Source organism: Octopus sinensis, linkage group LG9 (genome assembly GCF_006345805.1).
Source record: "Octopus sinensis linkage group LG9, ASM634580v1, whole genome shotgun sequence".
In the NCBI taxonomy this organism is placed as follows: Eukaryota; Metazoa; Mollusca; class Cephalopoda; order Octopoda; family Octopodidae; genus Octopus; species Octopus sinensis.
Genome location: NC_043005.1, coordinates 4,727,224 through 4,744,310, shown reverse-complemented (window position 1 = coordinate 4,744,310; position 17,087 = coordinate 4,727,224). Strand labels below are relative to the sequence as shown.

Below are 17,087 nucleotides of genomic sequence, written 5' to 3'. Positions count from 1 at the left end.
AACCTGTGTTGGTGTGTTTATGTCCCCATAGCTTAGTGGTTTGGAAAAAGAGACCGATAGAATGAGTGCCAGGTAAGGCGGCAAGTTGACAGAAACGTTAGCATGCCGGGCGAAATGCTTAGCAGTATTTCGTCTGTCTTTATGTTCTAAGTTCAAATTCCACTGAGGTCGACTTTGCCTTTCATCCTTTCGGAGTCGATGAAATAAGTAAGTACCAGTTATGCACTGGGGTTGATATAATCGATTTAATCTGTTTGTCTGTTCTTGTTTGTCCCTTCTATGTTTAACCCCTTGTGGGCAGTAAAGAAATAAGAAACGTTAGCATGTCAGGCGAAATGCTTAGTGGTATTTTGTCTGCCGCTACGTTCTGAGTTCAAATTCCACCGAGGTCAACTTTGCCTTTCAGGGTTGATTCAATAAGTACCAGTTACGCACTGGGGTCAATGTAATCGACTTAATCTGTTTGTCCCCTCTGTGTTTAGCCCCTTGTGGGCAGAAAAGAAATAAGTTCTGTGGTTGATTTGTTCAACCAAAACATTCTCCAAGGCTCTGCTCCAGTATGGTCGCAGTTCAATAAGCAAAAGAAAAGGTAAAATAAATCATGAGTCAAGTAGTAGAATTGATTTTTAACATATAGTATGCTTTCAGCCTGAGATCACAAACTGGAAATGAAAATATTGTGACATCAGTGCTGGAAAAGATGCCAATATTCTTATATATGGTAGCAGTGAGATTTGACTGACATGCAATGACAGACGCCTCCCTCTGATGATTTCCAAAAGAATGATATCACATGATACAAGAATTTTGGTGCCCACAACAGAAGATTCTCTTCTGCTATGATCTATGCGTGGGCTTTAATGAACAAAGCACCTATGTGAGAGGATCTCTCGTGGCTAATAATGCAGTATTTGGTGTTCTAACAAGTCATCCATGTTAAGTTGGACATAAAGGTTACATTTGGTAGTAATTCTGCTTCTGTCGCTAATAATGGAAAATATTGATATTTCCAGTGATATCCAGGTGAACATGTCAAATAGACGACCCACCTCAAGTTTTTGATCAATGTCTTTGGATTCTTATGTTTTCATAAGTAAAGATTATGCTTCCACAAAACTAAAAAAAATAAATGAAAATTAAAAAATTTAATCGCTTTCCTGTCTCAGTTTTTTCTTTTTAATTAAAATTTTTTTCTGGGGATTTCAGTTTTAAAATATGGATACTTCGGTACTGAAGATATTAATTTTCAAAATTGCATTTTTTTCCCCAAAAATTTCAATTTAAAAAAAAAAAATTTCATTTGTTTTCCAAAATTTAAGTTATTTTTTCAAAATTTCAATGCCTATTACTAAACAATAATTTTCCCGCTTTCACTTCGTGATCATAAACCGAAAGATTACCTAATATTCCATAAATCACCCTTAAAACGTGACTGAAACGAAAACAGAACAATACCTACTTCCATCCTCACGCCCCCCCTCCACCACGAACCCATCAAATATTTTTTTTTTTACTACCCACAAGGGGCTAAACATAGAGAAGACAAACGGATTAAGTCGATTACATCTACTCCAGTGCGTAACTGGTACTTAATTTATCGACCGCCGAAAGGATGAAAGGCAAAGTCAACCTCGTTTGTTCAAAACACGAGATTACGTTTCGTTAATAAAGCCACGACACATTTTGGCTGTAATGCAAGTCCAGCACGCATGCGTCGAAGCTGGTGTTCCTGTGCGCGCGCCCGCATGTGACTCGGTTTCTTTAAAGGGACAAAAATGCCGACCTACAAAGGTAAACCCCTTCACGCTTTAGATTGTCCTTGTGTCACCGCTAATTCATTCTCTGCACTATATTCACGGGGTGGAACCTTTCACCCGTGAATAAATGGCCAGAGAAAAGCCATCTCTTAACCTTTTCCTCGCTTTTATGTCTGCTCCGTATTTGTCCCGCAATTTCATTTAACAACAGCCAACAGTGTCTGTGTGTGTGTCTGTGTGTTTGTCTGTGTGTTTGCATGGGACTTATATTTTATAATGTATGTATGTATATATATATATATGTATTATATGTAATGTATTATCAATTAACGTCCGGCTTCCATAGTGTACACGTAGGTATATGTATAGCTATATATGTGTGTATATACACACATATATATAATATATATTTGTATATATGTGTTTGTGTGTGTATATATATATATATATATATATATATACTTCAATTTGAAAAGTCCACTAGAATGGGAGAAAGCGCTAATATATGTTATATGATGTATAAAAACATGTAATATACAAATAAATATCTGTAAATATAAAACCATCCGAATTTCTGAGAACCTCATTTCTTCTAATATAAAATACCTGGACATCATCTCCAAACCTTCCAATATATATACATATATATATATACCTGTATATATGTTTATATACATTCATATACTACGTTTACACACGGATGTTGGCATAAGTATCTGTGTATATATGTACTTATTTCTATACGTTCATTCATATATATATGTGTGCATACACACACATACTAACCGACTTTATTATTTAAAAACTTAACCATTTTTCTTAAATATTTCTCCATATGTTTGTCCTGGGAAGTTGTGATGCCGAAATCATTGTTTCGTTAGTCTTGTTCAATTCACAGTTGGGTCTTGTAACCGTTTTCTCCCCTCCTTGGACCTCACCATTTCATCTGCTACCATCTTTCATCCTCACTCGTTATTTAAACCAACACCATTATCATTTTAAGGAGAAATTCTTTTTAAAAAATGAGTAACAAGTTTACTCGTTGCTTCTCTGTGAATTCTATTTATTTTGGTCATTTATTCCATTGTAAATAGTGTTGGAGTGAGTGTGTGTATCTATAACTACAGATTGGTGCCCCATCGACTTTGTTGCCTCGAAACTTTCCGAAAAAAAACTTGTTTTTGACTAAAATTTTGCAGAATAGTGTTTTCGGGGATGTAGATCACAAGTGTGTTGATGTAATTTGGAAAAAGAAATGTTTGAAGAAGTTTCGAGTCGTTCTTCTTTACCCATTTCAATTCAGAATCGCACTTTACACATGCTTATATCGAGATAGAGATTCATAAGAGAAACTAGTTGATACAAATATGAGATGAATGAAAAGAAAACATTCATTTCTTCACGCATTTATATCTACATGAGTAAAAGCACAGTCTTTAGAATTTAGGGTCTTCAAGGTGAGGATATCCTTAATCTATGTCAAATAGAGTCCATCTTTGAACCGATAAATTATCTTCAATTGGGCAGCTTTCTCTAGCAACAGATTCTAGTTTTCTGTAGATATCGTTTAACATTTTGCAATATAGCTAGCGTATATCCCATTGATTAAAGGCATACCTACAGTTTAGCGCCCCAACGACTTAGTTTCCTTGTAACTTTCTGAGAAGTACATATTCTTAAATGAAATTTTGCAGATACTTTCTCGAGGGTATAGATTAAAATTATGTGAACATTTAATGGAGGGGAAGCATTTTTTTCAATGATTTTACACACATACAGTATCTTGAGGTAAAAGTACAGTCAAAAGACTAATTCGAATTTAGGGCTATAAAACGAGACTATCCAACCATTAAATTGGAAATTATCTTAATATAACTGCAAGAACTCATTACAAATTAGTCGGCTTTTAGGAGAATCTTTCTTCATTGATTAAAAAACATACATGACAAAAGAAAAGCAAGTCTAAATACGTTTCCTTTATACCAAAAGATTGACTCGTTTAAGGTTTTCGGATATGGTTGTTACCTGAACAGGAGGTATGACTAATTCAGCATCGGATTCTCGACAAGGAACCGTCAGGTCCCGCTTATTTATGATGTATGTTTGGGTACTTTATGCTGTCTGACTTGATATCGTCTTATATATATATATATATATATATATATATATTTATCTAAAACGATGCAGACCTGTGTGTATGTGCATGTGATTTCTTTGCCTAAGTCCTGTCGTTATCACTGAAGTGGTGTATGGCGAGATTCGTAGATCGCGGGAACCTCTTTTTTATTATTATTTTAGCATTTTCAAAAGGACGGAATGCAAGTAAACCCGAATAGAATTGAACTCTCAACGTTTCTGTTTGTACTACGTTCCCTATTAGTTTATGTATAAGTTTTGTTGATGCGAAATTTGTTTGTCGTAAAAGTATGAAACCATGTCATGGTGCACATTACTGTGGGAATGAATAGTCCTTTGTGTGTGTTTTATATATAGAGAGAGAGAAAATGAGAGATTGACTGACTCTTACTATTTTCGAGCGAAATCAGTTTTTAATTCATTTCGGATTGGGCATAACTACACAAATGTACCTTCCCCCATCGACTTTGTTTCCTCATAACTTTCAGAAAAATGAACTTTTCTACAAATACCTTTCAGATGGTGTAAATTTCGTTATCAGGATTTAATGCAAAAAAGAAAAAGGAAAAAAAAGTGGGTGCGCACCCATATATGCTGACATACATCACTTATCTCCAAATTGATACTTGAAATTTTAAAAAAACCCAAAGTAATGTAATGTGTGCTCGCCCACCAATTTTTCTTTCTTTTTTTCCACATTAAATTTCTTCGATCCAGTGGTAACCTACTTCATTTGAAAGGTATTTGTAGACGATTTCATTAGAAACTATTTTTTCTGAGCGGTGTGAAGGAACAAAGTCGGCAGCCGGTGATCTGTGTGGGTGTGTTTCGAGAGGTTACTAGATTTGTCGAGAAAGGCATGAGTACCACAGAAGCCGCTGGTTCCACTCTGTCAGCCTCTTCTCTATAATTCTGCATCTTCGTAGTTGTTATATAAGAAATCAATAATTCGTTGTTCTCTCTGGTTAGTCGTAGCTGTCCAAACAAATATCCCAGACACACACTGTCAACCAGTTTGGCCGATGGGGTGGGGGATCTGATCGTTTTCCGTTTTGGCAGGGTGGGGTGTGCCCCCCCCCCGTTTGATGTTGGAATGAGTAAAAAGCAAGACTTTATTGCATTAGGGAGTCGGCCTTCGATTGATTTGTTACTTAGTTACACACACAGTCAACGAAGCGCCTGTATGTGGTTGTTCGACCTGCTAGAAACAGCAGCCAAATTTCAACTCAGTCTCTATCGCCTTAAAGGACATGTTGGATGATGTAGTCTGAAGTGGACTATGTCTGAAAATACGGGATGGTCACTCATAAAATACCTTTGATCTTAGAGCTATTGGTCCTATGATCAAAAGCATTCCAACTGTTACTGTTCCATCTATTTAGGCTAACATCTTCTATTGTCTAATGTATTCTCCTTGCCTTCTGCAAATGTTAGAATAGTTGTTTTTTTCTTAAGGGAGATTTAGCTGCTATTTCTAGTAGTTTGTATGTTTATGCAGAAGTATCCTTCTGTTTGTCCAGTAGGGTATGTCTGTTCCTCAGCATTGATAAAGCAAGGCAAGTTTTGTAGGAGATATGTTATAGTTGATTAAATCGGGATTCAACCTAAATATATTACTGGTACTTTCACAAACCAACAAGGAAGCCTGTACTTGGCTGCTCAATTTGTTAGAAATAGTAACCAAAACTCTCAAATCAGTCATAACAAAAACAATACTTGTATAATTTGGTCCTAGATATAATGTCTCTGATAAAACAACAAAAATGGCATTTCTCTCAAGCCTACGCATGTCCTCGCCTGTCACGGCCCATGTTTCACTGCCATGCAGCACAGCTGTTCACACACAGGCATCAAACAATCTGCCTCTCACTCTGAGAGAGAGGCCCTTTGTTGCCAGCAGGGGTAGGAGCTCTCTGAACTTTGCCCAGCCTAAACTTATTCTCACAGCTATCCTCTCGGATCAACCACCTCCACTACTCACCCGGTTGCCTAAATACCAGAAGCCATCTACTGCCCCTACCTTCGTCCCCTGGCAATTGATGGATTCTATTTTCTGCACATGTTTAGCACATTTCACATACAAACGTTAGTTTCTCTGTAAAACCTTCCTTTGATGTTGCTGCACCTTTTGTGTCCGAAGCTTAAACTGGGTGCATCTTATGGAATTTCTACCTATATCTTTTCTACAGATGGAGCAGAGCCTGAGGGGACTTGTGATTTGTCTGCCTTCCTACTTACTATGACTTTGGTCTTTGCTAGGTTAACTCTAAGGACCTTTGATTGTAGACCTTACTTCCAAACCTGGAACTTCTCTAGCTCAAGTAGTGACTCAGCTATAAGAGCAAGGTCACCAGCATAGAGGAGCTCCCAGGGGCAGCCTGTCTTGAATTTCTCTGTTATTGCCTGGAGGACTATGATGAACAAGAGGGGGCTGAGCACCAATCCTTGGTGAACCCCTATTTGTACCCTGAATTCTTTGCTGTATTCATTGCCCACCCTCACCTTACTGGTACTGTCCCTGTACAAGGCTTGTACAGCTCTCACTAACCACTCGTCTATCCCTAGTTTCCGCATTGACCACTAGATAACAGATCAGGGTACCCTGTCAAAGGCTTTCTCCAAGTCAACAAAAGCCAAGTACAGGGGTTTATCATTGGCTAGGTATTTCTCCTGTAGTTGCCTTACCGGGAATATAGCATCAGTGGTGCTTCTACCTGGCACAAAGCCAAACTGCATCTCATCTAGACTAACTCTCTCCCTGATTAGTTGGGCTATGACTCTCTCCACAACTTTCATCACCTTCACCCTTGTAGTAGTTGACTATGGTGCTGCTACACCAGTCATTGGGTACGACTCCTTCGTGAACCACCTGATTTACAATACGGGTGACTAGACCATAACCAACACTGCCGGATATTTTAAGCATCTCAGCAGTGATTCCTGATGGGCCGGGGAATTTCCCTGTCTTCATATCCTTAATTGCTTTATCTATCAGGGTACTGTCATTTCGGACAGTTGGTCCTTCAGTTGGGTCAATATTTGACAGACTCTCCTCCTCCCATTCATTCTCCACATTCAGCAGTCTCTCATAATGGCTTCTCCAAGCTTCTTTCTTTTCAGAAACATTGAAAGCAAGTGCACCATCATCCGTACGGACACGTTTCTCTCCTATGACATCACAATTTTCTCTCACACACTATTTTGCAATCCAAAATACTTCAGTTTGCTGGTCCTTGCAGTGCTGAACATAGACAAACTTACTATCTGCTTCTCCTATGGTTAGATATACTTGTCTCCTAGCTTCTCTTTTGGCTGTCTAATACAGTTCCCTGCTGTCCCCACTCTTCCAGGCCTGTTTCTTTGCTCTAATGGCTCTCTCTATGGTATTGTTCCACCACCACATTACCCTAGGTCTGGAAGGGACTTTGCACCAGCCACAGATTTGGCCTGTGGCACTCAGCAAGCTGTCCTTCAGGAATTTCCAGATGCTCTCTATGTCACAAGTTTGTCGCTGCTCTTCCCCTTCATCAAATTCCTCAATTACGATGTCCCTAAATCTCTGACCATATGAAAGGTCCTTAAGCTTTCAAATCCTTCTTTTCCAGATTGGTCTGCTTCTTGGCATCGTTCTGGCCTGGAGTCTAAAGTTGTTAATGACTAGTCTATGCTGGAGGGTACATTCTTCACCAGGGAAGGTCATTGTATTTAAGAGCAACGCTGCATCCTGCTGTCTGGTGAGGATGAAATCCATCTGGCTTGCAGAGTCACCTGATTGATAGGTTATCAGGTGGCTGGCTGGCTTCTTGAAGTTGGTGTTGCAGATTAAAAGATTATTCATTCACATCGCAGAACTCCAGTAGCCTTGTTCCCTCTTCGTTTCAGGAGCTGATTCCATGAACACCATGATAGATACCGGGCTGCCGTCTGATATGCCCATTGAAATCTCCGTCACAAAGATGAGATCATTGTCACTTGTCTTGGAGGGAGCTTGCAGAGGAATATCATAAAAGTGGTCCTTCTCTTCATTTTGGATGCCCACTTGTAGGGTGTAGGCAGATATAATTGTAGCTATACTATTCTGCAAGACTAGCTTGAGCTTAAGTACTTTATTGCTTCCTCTAACTACCTCTATGACCTTATCCACCCATTTCTCAGCAAGGAGTATACCCACACCACCTATTCTGTTACTGTTACCATCTCTGTTTTTAGAATGACATTACAGGACAGGTGTGAGAGGCTGAATCAGGCTACTCTGAACATGAAAAGGAATATTTAGGCCAGATATGACCAGTTTAAATACTAAAGGGTTTCTACCATTGATGAATGTTTTCTATATTCCCCTATTTGCACAGTGTAGTATCTTGGGGGACTCAGAAAGAAAACATTTAATAGCTTGCATCACCATTTTTTGTTGTTGTAGATAAACTTTACTTTCTCAATCACTTCCACCCATCATCTCCACCCCAAATAATCTTGCCTTTTTTTCCGTCATATTCTGCTTTATTTTTTCTCAACACCTTGGCTATTGCCAATCCCTCCCCTTCCTGACACTGCTCCTCCATACCGTTATCTTCTTCCCATCATACTCTTGTTCCTTCCACTCTCCTATCCCCCTCCTTGGTCACCTAAACATATCCTAGTTTATTGAGTACTCTCTACAACTACACTCACATCCTTCTCCCCCTCCTCCTCAACTAATCACCACATCTCACCTTTCTGCTGTCTTCATTCCCTCTTCTTTCCTACTTTGGTCTACATCCTCTAAGTTACTGAGGACTCTACATTTCCTGTGTGACAGTCTACCCCTCCCCACCATGAACAGGAACTCTACACCTCAGCAGTGAATGATGTTTACAATATCCATGCTATCGGATGTGCTTGCTCTTCTAATGGGGCAGTTGTTAAATCTGCAAACTGGAATTTTGGGCTGCAGGCAGAAGCATTACTTTGCCTGCTGGAACATTAGGATGTTGGCTTGTTGGATGTGGTCAGCTTTCATGAGGGGTGTGATGAACTTGTTGGTCAGAGCTGGCTTTACCCACTCTGGGTGAATGCTGCTACAAGTACAAGTGGTAGTAATTTACTTAAATGAGCAGAGAAAGTGCCAAGGACTAGTCAACCTCTCTGGTGTTGGTGCCATGAGAAAATGCACCCAGTACACATGGTAAAGTGGTTGGTGATAGGAAAGGCATCCAGTTAGAGAAACCAAGCCAGATGACACACAGAGAAGTAGAGGCTCTCATATAGAAATGACTCAAATTGTGGTTATCTCTCCAATTCATGGAAAGGGGACATTAAATGATGATATTGTTGATGATGCCCTTGATGGTGATCCAATGTCTTTCTTTAATGGTCAATAGCATAGCCTTTGTTTTTTATGACTGCTTCTAGACGATTCTTGTATGTGTCCACAAGCTTCCTGCATGTCTCCTGTGGGATGTTACCCACTCTTTTTTGGCGAAAGCCTCAAGCTGGGTCAGGTTGGTTGGTTTCTTAGCCGTCACTCTGGTCTTCAAGTCCCACCACAAGTTCTTGATTAGATTCTGGTCAGGACTCTAACTTGGCCATTCTAGGATGTTGACACCATTGTCCTTGAATGTCAACATTGTCTTTACTACCCTGACGGTATGTTTTGGATCATTGTCCTGCTGGTACTTCCAGTTGTGGCTGAGTTGGAGTTTCTCAGCAGATTCCTTCACATTTTCATCAATGATCCAGATATAATCCTCCTTTCTCATGATTCCTTGGACCTTGACAAGGTCCCTCGTGCCACTGGAAGAGAAGCATCCCTTTGGCATTCTGTCTCCACCACTATGCTTGACAGTGGACACAGTGTTCTTCGGTTTGTATGCTTCTCCTTTCTTCAGACATATTCGGCATCCATATGGCCAAATAACTCCAACTTCATTTCATCAGACCACAGGATGGTTGACCAAAAGCTGGGATCTTGCTTCGGATGACCTCTAGCAAAGGTCAAGCAAGCCCCCAGATGTTTCTTCCTGAGCAGTGGCATCTTCCAAGGCCTACATCCGTGGAGACTGCCTCTGTGCAAGATTCGCTCAATGGTGACCATGACACCTTCATCCCAGCCTGGTCAAATGTTTCAATTAAGGCTTTGGTTGTGGTCCAGGTGTTGGTGTTGACCTCTCGGCAGATTTTCCTGGCAAGTTTGGAGGGGATATGCTTCCTGCCACACCCACTGAGGTTTTTAACTGTTGAATCTCTTGTGCTTGTTGATTATGCTCTGGACGGTTGCCACATCCTACTGCTTTGAAATGGTTTTGTAACCCTTTCCTCCACTGCACAAAACGTTGACATGGGTCCTCACTGAGCGCCTTCTTGTTGGCCATGATGATCAGAAACTGAGTATGACCAGAACACTCTTCCTGTATTTATACTCTTCTGGAAATAACTATGGGACAAAGATTAGCATATTCACAGGAAGTGAAAACAGGGGTGTGAATAATTCTGAACATGTGCAAAAAAGAACTTTAGGTCATATCTGTTATTATGCAAATGAAGTTTAGCCAACTCATATGGGGATTTGTGCATAGCAACAGGTTGATGAAAGATTCACAGGAAGTACCAACGTAACAGTTTTTACAAATGAAGAATCTAAAAAAAAAAAAATGTCAGTTTCCATGGGGTATGAATAATTTTGAGGATCACTGTATATTGTTAGTTAAGAAACAGTGATAAGTGAAAATTTTTGTATTAGGGAATATAAACCCCCTGATGGGGAAAAAATGGGTATTGGTATGTGTTGGGCATTGAACCCATACCTGTAGTAGAAGACACTTGCCTAAGGTGCCATGCAGCTAGACGGAACCTGAAACCTTGTAGTTGGGAAGTAGTTTTTATTGATAAAAAGAGCACACTAGAGACATGTGACTGTTGTGTAGCCCCAGGCCAGCCATGACCAGTCTCTTTTTCAGATGCAGTATATTTAAAACTCCATCATGTAATGTCGGGTGTGATTTAAGGGAGATTTAGCTGCTGTTTCTTGTAGATTCGTTAATGATAATATTGTTTTCTTCATTGATTTGAGTCATTTCAGTTTTTCTAATTTCACTTAAGTCAGGTAAGAAAAAAGAAAAAAATCTACAGCAAAATAAGAATATGTAAAACTTCTACTTTTGTTGGATTTCCTTGTAAATGTCATTTGGACTCTTACATATTTGTTTCTTAATTTGTGTTTTAGAAAATTATGGATTATAATAATTTGTATTGTTGTTTTTGTTTCCAGTTCATGTGAAATGGGGAAAGGAAAAATTCAATGATATTGAATGTGATGCTGATGAGACCCCTATCCAGTTCAAAGCTCAGCTGTTTGCCCTCACCGGTGTACAACCAAGTCGGCAGAAAGTACTAACAAAAGGAGTTATCCTCAAGGTTGGTCTCTACATATATCTCAGTCTATTACTGACCGTTTCTGTTTTGGCTGTTTGCTTTTTCCTTCTTTTTCTTGTAAACAAAACAAGACATTATTTCTGATTTGTAAAACTGAAAGCTTAGTATAGCTGAGCAGTTAAGATTGTAACAAGATGAGCCTGTGTTTTGATCGATCAGAAGAGTATAAATACAGGAAGAGTGTTCTGGTCAGCTTGTTGCTCTGGCAACGATCTCACTCGTATGGTATTCTTAGTGCTTCACTAGCACGGATGCCAGTCATCGAATTTGATTTCTTTCTATGTGCTGAAAAACTCCACGTCCAAAACTTTTGACAACAGAGGAAAAAAATTTTATTGTTGGTTTGTGCTATTTATTTACATCACATCCACACTAAAGTGTTTTGTGTTCACAATCACAAGATGAGCCTGTGTTTTGATCCATCACATATTTCCCAGCTTCAAACCATGGCTGCCATAAAAGGCTCTAAGTTCACGATTGTGGCTCAACCAATCAGATTGACTGGTGAGCTTGAAATCTTCTCACCAAATGGTTTATAGAATGTTCTTGAACTTTTTTGCCAATGATATATAAAAAGACGGACAAATCTAACTAAAAAGTGAGCTATCAGATTCTATGGGACGTTATTTCAGTTTACTCTGTGTAATGGCTTCTCAATTCATGTACCAAATATTGATAATGCTTGAAGATATCTCATGGAATTATGTTGGTAAATGTCATGAAAAGTCTTTCTTCTTTCCTCAATAAGTTTTTGTGATGTATTTCAGCCGACTGCAGTCACCAAGTGATCTTTTATTTAATTCTCAAATGCTGTTATTTATTCAACTGTTGTTTAATTGTATACATTGTATTTCTGGTTAAATAAACTGAATGAAAAATTTATACTCAGTGTGATTTTGTGACTATAAAACAGCAGCACACCTGTTGTTTATCATCGATTACACAACACAACAGGTATTTTGTTAGGACATTTATGCTTAATTCAAGGTTATGCTGAATCCCAAAATGGAATACATTTTTTACTGTCACATCTAGATTTCAAGATACCCAAATCCCCCTGTCATCAGTGGATGATGTGTGTGTACTTTAATATGGTCGATTTTCTCCTGGGACAATAAAATAGATAGATACACCAAATATCCTTGCCCTTTTTTGTTTGTGGGACAGTAGAACCAGGGAAAACATTGGGTGATGAAAGAAGAACCACAGCGAATATTAGTTCCGGACTATTTTAATGTGGTTGAAGAGCCTTTTGTTCAACTGGGGAAAAATCATCCTACCTCCACTCCATACCAAACTTGGCATTATGAAACAATTTGTTAAAGATCTAGATAAAGATGGACCATGCTTTCACTAGATCTGCAGCAGATTTCCTGGTATGAGCAGTGAAAAGATAAAAGCTAGAGTATTTGATGGGCTTCGAATCAGAAAACTGAAAGATGGGAACTTTCTAAATTCAATGAATTGCATTGAAACAGTAGTGCAGAATTCATTTGTAAGAGTTGTCAATGACTTTCTGAAATACTTTCAGTATCTTAAGATCTTGACATGATGGTAATAAATGAATGAATCATCATCATTGTTTAACGTCTGCTTTCCATGCTGGCATAGGTTGGACGATTTGACTGAGGTCTGGCGAACCAGATGGCTGCACCAGACTCCAGTCTGATCTGGCAGTGTTTCTACAGCTGGATGCCCTTCCTAATGACAACCACTCCAAGAGTGTAGTGGGTGCTTTTACGTGCCACCGGCATGAGGGCCAGTCAAGTGGTACTGGCAACGACCACACTCAAATGGTTCTTTTTATGTGCCACCTGCACAGGAGCCAGTCCAGCGGCACTGGCAACGACCATGCTCGAATGTTTTTTCACGTGCCATCTGCACAAGTGCTAGTAAGGTAACACAGGTAACGATGACACTTGAATGGTGTTTTTAATGTGCCATTGGCACGGAGGCCAGCTTGTTGCTCTGGCCCCAATCTCACTCGTATGGTACTCTTAGCGCTCCACTAGCACGGATGCCAGTCATCAAATTTGATTTCTTTCTATGTGCTGAAAAAACTTCACGTCCAAAACTTTTGACAACGGAGGAGAAAAATGTTATTGTTAGTTTGTGCTATTTATTTACATCACATCCACACTAAAGTGTTTTGTGTTCACAATCATAAGGCCTTGAGTTCAAGACCTTATGACCACATGATTTGGGGTTCACGCCTGCTGTGTGGCAGTTTGGGCCAATATCTTTTATGTTCCAAGCTGAACAAAGCTTTACAAGTGGGTTTGATAAATAGAAACTGAAAAAGCCTATTGTATGAGTGTCACTGTCATACAAGTGATGTCATTCATTTCCAGTCTTCCATGAAAAACATGTCTGTTCAGGGGAAAATATTACTTACCTCAGATTGGAGACAGGAAAGGCATACAGTTGTAGGAAATCTATCACACTGCAAGTATAGAAAAGCTCCATGGAGGGTGATGTTTCCCTTAGTAAATATATTTATATATATATATATATCACCGTGACCGACCAAGCTATCAGATGTTGCTACACATCACTGGTCACCATGCGCTCCGCGTTGTTTTAGCCTTCAAATGATGCGAGCAGGCCAACAGAAGAAAGAGTGAGAGAAAGTTGTGGCGAAAGAGTACAGCAGGGATTGCCAACACCCCCTGCCAGAGCCTTGTGGAGCTTTAGGTGTTTTCGCTCAATAAACACTCACAACACCCGCGATCCTACAACCGCGAGTCCGCTGCCCTAACCACTTGGCCATTGCGCCTCCACACACACACATATATATATATATAATGACAGTGTAACTGAATAGTTCTAATCAGTTCTGTTTGATCAACCCTGAGACAAAAAGTAGCTTAACTGATTGAAAGGAACACTGAAAGCATTATTGCTCTCCTATCCTCATTGTGGGTTCTACTCTAAAGATTTAGACCCTGATATTTGTGGTGGTTCCTTTTTCTAAAGTAAAACTGGAGTTTGCTGAGCAAGATTTTACATTTACATTAAGGAGGTTGATTGATTTCTTAAAAGCACTCTTGTTTCCTAAACATCCTTTTTCTTAATGCTGTGAATTTTTTCAATCTTTTTTTTTTTTTTTTTTCACTCCAGGATGAAGACTGGGGAAATGTGAAACTGAAAGATGTAAGTTGGACTTATTTTGGTAATTTAATTTTAAAAATAAAGATAAAAAGATGATTATAAGAATTATGAAAATTATAATTGGAAAGCCTTTAGCCATTCAAAAACATTCACTTCACTTGGCTTAAACCTTCATTTGATTTGGTGTCAAAATTATCTCCACACCAACTGCAACCTGGTCACTGACATGGTTTTACTTTACATTGTAATTGCTTTACATTCAACATACAGATTAGATCACTTGCCTGGCTGGTATGCTTCTGAAATTTAATTATTCTGGCACTCATCATCATCATCGTTTAATATTTGTTCTCCATGCTGGCATGGGTTGGATGGTTTGACTGAGGACTGGCAAGACAGTAGGCTTCACCAGGCTCCAACCTGATCAGGCAGGGTTTCTGCAGCTGAATGCCCTTCCTAACGCCAACCACTCTGAGAGTGTAGTGGGTGCTTTTTACGTGCCATCTGCATGGGAGCCAGTCAGGCGGCACTGGCATTGACCACATTTGGATGGTTCTTTTTATGTGCCACCAGCACAAGAACACGTCAGGGTTAGGGGAACACTGACATCCACCACGTTCGATGGTGCTTTTCATGTGCCACTGGCACAGGGAGCCAGTCAGGTGACACTGACATTGACCCACACTTGAATGGTGCTTATTACATGCCATCAACACAGGTGCCAGTCAGGTGACACTAGCATTGGCTACAACTATGATTTCTGTTTTGATTTCAATTTCACTTGACTCAACAGGTCTTCTCAAGCTCAGTGTATCACCTGACGATTCAAGGGTACTTTTAAATGGGCTGGTTACATGACACTGTGATCTCGCTTGCTGGGTCTTCTCATTCACATCATATCTCCAAAGGTCCCAGTCTCTTGTCATTACCTCTGTGAGGCTCAATGTTTGAAGGTTGTGCTTCACCACTTCATCCCATCTCTTATTGGGTCAACTTCTTCCACAGGTCCCCTCCACCATTAGAGTGCAACACTTCTTCACACAGCTGTCCTCGTCCATATGCATTGCATGACTATGCCAGCGCAGTCGTCTCTCTTGCACACCACATCTGATGCCTCTTATACCCAACTGTTCTCTCAGGATGCTTACACTCTGTCATGCATGGACACTGACACTGTACATCCAACAAAGCATACTAGCTTCATTTCTTTCAAGCCTACGCATGTCCTCTTTGGTCACAGCCCATGTTTCACTGCTGTGTAGCACGGCTGTTTGCACACAGGCATCATACAGTCTACCTTTCACTCTGAGCAAGAGGCCCTTTGTTACCAGCAGAAGTAGGAGCTCTCTGAACTTTGCCCCAGCTACTTTTATTCAAGCAGCTACACTCTCAGAGCATCCACCCCCACCACAGACTTGGTCACCTAGGTAACGGAAGCTATCAACTACTTCTAGTTTCTTCCCCTGGCATGTGATAGAATCTGTTTTCTGTACATCTTCGGTGTTTATTGCCCCTGTGCATCTGCCATGCACAAAAGCTATCTTCCCGGTTAACCTTCCTCTGATTATGCTGCACCTCTTATGTGTCCATAGCTTACACCGGGTATATTATATGGAGTTTCTACCTACACCTTTTCTACATTATATCTAATATTTACCTGTAGTGAGAAACTTCTTGAAATGCAGACTAAATTCACATGCAAGCTCTAGATGCGAATGCCTCAAATCTGATATATACAATAACAGCTGACATAAATGTTGATTGATTTCTCCAGTCGTGCTTTGCATTGTGTTTAGAGAGAGAGTAAATGAGAGTTAATAGAAGAGGTGCAGAAAGAGTGCACACATTAGGTTTGGGGGCCGGCAATGATTAAAAGAACACAACGAACAGTGAGAGATAAAGAAGTTGTATCGTTGAACCACAGGTGAGTTTGTATCAGAAGGGTTAATGTTTGTCCCTTGAATATTTCAAGTAGATTTCTGTTTCTTGCATTCAGTTGCACTTTGCATTAGTTAAATTGTTTATTGTTGTCATCAGGAAGATAACAGCATGGCCATAACCAATATCCAGCTTTTGGTGATCAGACTCTGAACTAAACATCTTTGGATTGTGTCTAACAAATTTGTTCAGTCAACATTGAGTGTCGGATTAGTTGCTTCTGTATAATTAGAACTGAACTAATTCAAATAACAAACTTTCCATGTAACCCTGTTTCATAATCTTGTCTCTACTTCAGGGGATTACTTTTTTGATGATGGGGTCTGCTGAAGCCTTGCCTGCTGAACCAACAGAGAAGACCGTATTCCTTGAAGACATGAATGAACAGGAACTGGCTACAGCAGTAAGTTGAACCCTGTTTCATTTTCTTCATTCTCTCTAAATACATCACCTCCTTTTTCGTGTGGTATCATCTTTATCATTTTATGTTTGTTTTTCCAAATTGGCATCGGATGGACTTGGTCTCACACTGTGTTGTTACCCATTGTGCTTCCCCAAAACTAACCATCTTTGTCATTGTAAAAGCCAAGATGCTAGATCTGGCCTCTTACACCTGCCCTACATTATCATTCTAAAAATAAACAATTGTGTCATCGAAATCTCAAAGCTACAAGATAATGCTTAATTAATTCAAATCAATGTGAATAAATAAGCATTATATTTGACAGAGCAATA

At 39.6% G+C, this 17,087-nt stretch overlaps 1 protein-coding gene across 1 annotated transcript in view; it reads left to right on the top strand.

Annotated features, from left to right (window-relative positions):
- Window positions 1-1,678: 1,678 nt before the first annotated feature.
- LOC115215785 (ubiquitin carboxyl-terminal hydrolase 14) overlaps window positions 1,679-17,087 on the top strand; it is a 42,986-nt gene continuing 27,577 nt past the window's right edge. The window contains exons 1-4 of the mRNA XM_029785084.2: window positions 1,679-1,791; window positions 11,140-11,285; window positions 14,424-14,456; window positions 16,651-16,755. Of these exons, the coding sequence (XP_029640944.1) occupies window positions 1,776-1,791; window positions 11,140-11,285; window positions 14,424-14,456; window positions 16,651-16,755 (300 nt within the window). The 5' untranslated portion in view covers window positions 1,679-1,775. The remainder of the gene's footprint in view (window positions 1,792-11,139; window positions 11,286-14,423; window positions 14,457-16,650; window positions 16,756-17,087) is intronic.